A 4243-nucleotide genomic window follows, 5' to 3' on the forward strand; every position below is an offset into this window, starting at 1 on the left:
ATAAATAAGACACTCTCGTTAAAAAAACATCCATTGTTGATCATATAGTACAAGTGTACAACCGATATATCAAATACTATCTGGTCCTTTTTATCAATTTAATCATGTATTCATGTAGATTAGTATGTATAATATGATATTGAATCTTAGGCCATCTTCAATGGTAGTTTAATGGGGAGTTGAATGGGAAGTTTAATCCCATTAAACTCAAAATCTCCATTGTGGATTAATGACATGGCATTCAATAGAATGGGGAGTTCAATCCCCATTGAACTCCACACACACACACACTCTCTCTCTCTCTCTCTCTCTCTCTCCTCACACACACATAAATGATGTGGCAATCCATTAAATTGTATTGAGTTTAATGGAACGTAGAGTTTAATAGATAAATTGTATTGTGAATGGAATGTACATGTGACAATCCATTGAACTCATTTGAGTTCAATACATTAAAGATGGCCTTATGTTACAAAAGAATGATGGTTCAGGCCCACACTCCCACTCACTTATGTATTTGAAATGAAGCTTGCAGAAGATAAAAGGAAATTGAAAAAAAAAATTGCTATATTCAACGAAAACAAGTTACAGCTTAATTAATTAAAAAGTTACTACTAACTCAGAAAATATATCACGTTTCCAAACTTACTCCTAAAGTCAAGAAGATATGGCATGAAACCCCACAAGAATCGGTCTCCCTTATGATTATGAGCATGTTAAACTTTCTTATTTTGCTTGTTTATTATATGTGGATATGCTAACGTAAACTTCATCAGAAAATTGACCCGGGACCCTTAACTACCGAACTGTGATCCACACCCGTACCCAATAAATAAACGATTAATCCATCAAAGAATTCCACTAGAATGTGCATTGATCAATAATTGTTATTTTCTTCAAATCTGAGATAGCAGTTTTGCCATCTTTTCACGAGGCTGACACTTTGCCACCAAGGGTTTAGCTTTTGGCATGGTCAACCCCTTTCCTTCTGTCATGTCGATCATCTCATTGCTCGTTCTTTCCCAATCAAAGCACTGAATAAGCGTACCCAATGCCAATCCCACCATACGCAATGCTAAGTTTTCTGCAGGACACCTCCTCCTTCCAGACCCAAAAGGCATTAGCTTATACCCATCTTTCGAACCTTCTAACCCTTCAAATCTCTCCGGTTTAAACTTCTTAGGGTTTTCCCAGTTCTTTGGGTCGTTTTGCATCGCCCACAAGTTCATCAACAACATTGTACCACTTGGGATGTGATACCCACCGACTGTACAATCCGTTGCAGATTCATGGAACACGAGTGGACCAGGTGGGTACATTCGCATGGTTTCGTTCATAATGCAACGAAGATAAGGAAGGTTTGATATGTCTGATTCGTTAACAAGACGATCTTCCCCAACGCATTTGTCGATCTCAGCCTGAGCTTTCTTTAGGGTTTCGGGGTTGTTTAACAAAAGCGATAGCATCCATTCCATTGCTCCACTCGAGGTATCGGTTCCTGCTGACAGTAGTACCTAATTAAATACACAAGAAAATCGATAAAGTTGACGTAAGTTGTAACACAAGTTTACGTAAGTAATATATTGTTTGTTCTTGATCGCTTTTGTATTCCCAAGACGATATATATGATCAAAGGGCTACGTATGCATGCATTGACTTAGAGGATTATAGTTTAGTATTTCATCGATTCAGAAAATTAAAAAAGAACAGTTATATACTCCAGCTGTTAAAAAGAAAACAATTATATATATATAGGCCTATACGATAACATCTTATCCTAATAAATGAAAATGACTTTGACACATGTCATTCTCTCATAAAATTAGCCACATGTCATTTTGTCATAATTTGAGATATATTTATTTTCCACTTGTCATTACTTTAATTTTCATTTTCAATATATCATTAATTTAGTTTCCATAAATTAAACCTACCATAATAACTATTAATTTCAAATTTTAAATTTTAAATTTCAAATAAATTTACACTTTAAACCTTTATGTTTAACATTTTTTTATAATTAACCCGTTTAGTACACACTAAACAAATAATTTTAATTTATTTATTTTTTGCATGTTTTTTTTCTCATAATTTTCATTTATTTCAAATTCAAATTCAAATAAAATTTCTATTTAATCATTCATACTTAACATTTTGTTTTAATCAACCCGGGTCTCACAACTAGTATAGAAAAGACTAAAGAAAGAGTAATGTATATTAATTTATCAGTACTTTATCATTTTTACTAATTAAACTAGCTTTATTAATTTTTGGTTTCTTTTTGAAATAAGTAATTTATCGACACAATCGGTGGACAATAGCAATAGCATTAATTACATACCTATAATAAGATTCAATTTGCAAGAGTTTAATTACCAAAAGTTAAAGTTTCAGGTGGTTAATTGATGAAGTGGTAATAGTATGATTATACCTTTTATTTTGTAATTTATTATTTTTAAATTTTTTTTATTAATCAGAATATTTGATTATTTATTAAAATATATATGACTAGATATTATAATTGCTAAGTAATTGCAAGTATTAAAATGAAAACTTTTTAAAAATTAAAATTGTAAATTTTTTTAATAACTGTTTTTGTAAGAGATTTATAAATTTCATAATAAACTAGATCGATTAAGTTTTATAACAACTCACACCTTTTTTTTTAATTAATGAAGTATTTATTCATTACAGGCCTTACAAGTTGTATACCTAAAATCACGTATGGCGTTTTTATATGATTCTATTTAGATTTCCTTTTAAATAAATCTCTTGTTTTGATATTAAAAACACGTATGATTGTGTGTTCATTAATCTGACGCAATAACAATAACAATAATATAATATAAATATAAATATAAATATAAAAATCCTTTAAAATAAGATATACCTGCATTAATCCTTTAATGACTTCATCCTTGTAATTTTCAGGTTCTGTTTCTTGCAAAATCAAGAGAACTTCAATCAAACTCTTCTTCTCTTCCGATCTACCACCCTCCGCCACCACCGCCATTTTTCTTCTCAGCTCTTCTAACAAACCTTGCATAAACCCATTTCTCTTTTCCTTTAAAGCCACCATTTTCTTCTCCAACCGTCTCCCTCCCACCCACTTCCACCACGGCAAATAGTCCGACACATTCGTCGTCTCCATCACCACAAACGTCTCCATCACAATCTCCTTAAATCGCCGTCCCTCCTCCACGTCTGCCACCGAATCACCATAATACCTCTTCCCTGCAATCATCATCATCATCACATTCAACATAAGCTCAAAAAACACCGACTTCATCTCCACCGTTCCATCTCTTACCGCCTTCTGGTACACCTTCTTAGCCATGAGCCGCACCTCCTCCGCACGAATCTCGTTAAGGGTTTGTAGCCGGTGAGCTGACAAAAGCTCAAGGGAGGCGATACGACGGAGGTTACGCCAGTGACTACCATAGCTTGACCAAGCAAGGGTGGTGTAGTCATACCCAAGGTGTTTTCCGGCAAGCAGAAGGGGTCGGTTGGCAAAAGCAAGGTCGTTGGTGGTGAGGCATTCCTCCACCGCCTCCGGGGAAGAAACTAAGAAAGCCCGACGGGTGCCGAACTGAAGCATGAGCATCGGACCATGACGGGCGGAGAGTTTACCTAAGGCTCGGTAGAGAGGGCTTCTAACTAGGTAAAGATGCCCCAATATGGGTAAGCATGGGAAGGGCATTGGTGGTAATAAATTTCTGGTTTTTCCTAAGGTAGCTTTGCTAATCCATATAATGGCAATGATGGAAAAAATTATATAAAATGTCTCCATAAGTATGGATGTATTTTTTGCTGTATATATTGATATGATCCAGAGGTTGCAACATATTTATACTGAAATCTTGGCCGACGAAGAGGCTGTTATGTTTGACTTTTACAATATAAATTAAATCCAAATTTAATACAAAGTTGTGTATTTCATATGAATATATGATTGTTCGTGTTCTCATAGTTCAAAGTCAAGTATCAAGACCATCCCCATTCATGGAATAAATGAATGGGTTGGTTGATATATAAATATTAAAATAAACAAAAGTCCTCCAAAAACTACGACCGGTACTCGATGCAAACATCATTTGGCCTATTTTTTATTAATAACCAGAGAAGATTCGGTTGGAGAGTATTCCTTTATAAAGTATGATTTCATACCATTTCCGTCCAAGCATCGTGCATAAGTTTTGTTTCAACAAATTTAACCATTAAGAAAACATAAGAGATTAATTAG

The 4243-nt window shown here is 34.2% G+C and overlaps 1 protein-coding gene across 1 annotated transcript; it reads right to left on the reverse strand.

Moving 5' to 3' along the window:
• Nucleotides 1–525: 525 nt before the first annotated feature.
• On the reverse strand, nt 526–3916 carry LOC111911019 (cytochrome P450 81Q32). The gene is made up of 2 exons (XM_023906788.3): nt 2891–3916; nt 526–1514 (listed from the first exon to the last, which is right to left on the reverse strand). The coding sequence occupies exons 1-2, from the start codon at nt 3788–3790 to the stop codon at nt 897–899; spliced, it is 1518 nt and encodes a 505-aa protein (XP_023762556.1). The 5' UTR covers nt 3791–3916; the 3' UTR covers nt 526–896.
• Nucleotides 3917–4243: the final 327 nt, after the last annotated feature.

The sequence above is a fragment of the Lactuca sativa genome, chromosome 1, assembly GCF_002870075.4.
Source record: "Lactuca sativa cultivar Salinas chromosome 1, Lsat_Salinas_v11, whole genome shotgun sequence".
In the NCBI taxonomy this organism is placed as follows: domain Eukaryota; kingdom Viridiplantae; phylum Streptophyta; class Magnoliopsida; order Asterales; family Asteraceae; genus Lactuca; species Lactuca sativa.

Coding starts and splice junctions, on each gene's coding strand:
- LOC111911019 (XM_023906788.3), bottom strand. CDS start 3,790: ATGGAGACATTTTATATAATTTTTTCCATCATTGCCATTATATGGATT. Junction 1,515..2,890: donor TCATTAAAGGATTAATGCAG/GTATATCTTATT, acceptor GTATTTAATTAG/GTACTACTGTCAGCAGGAAC.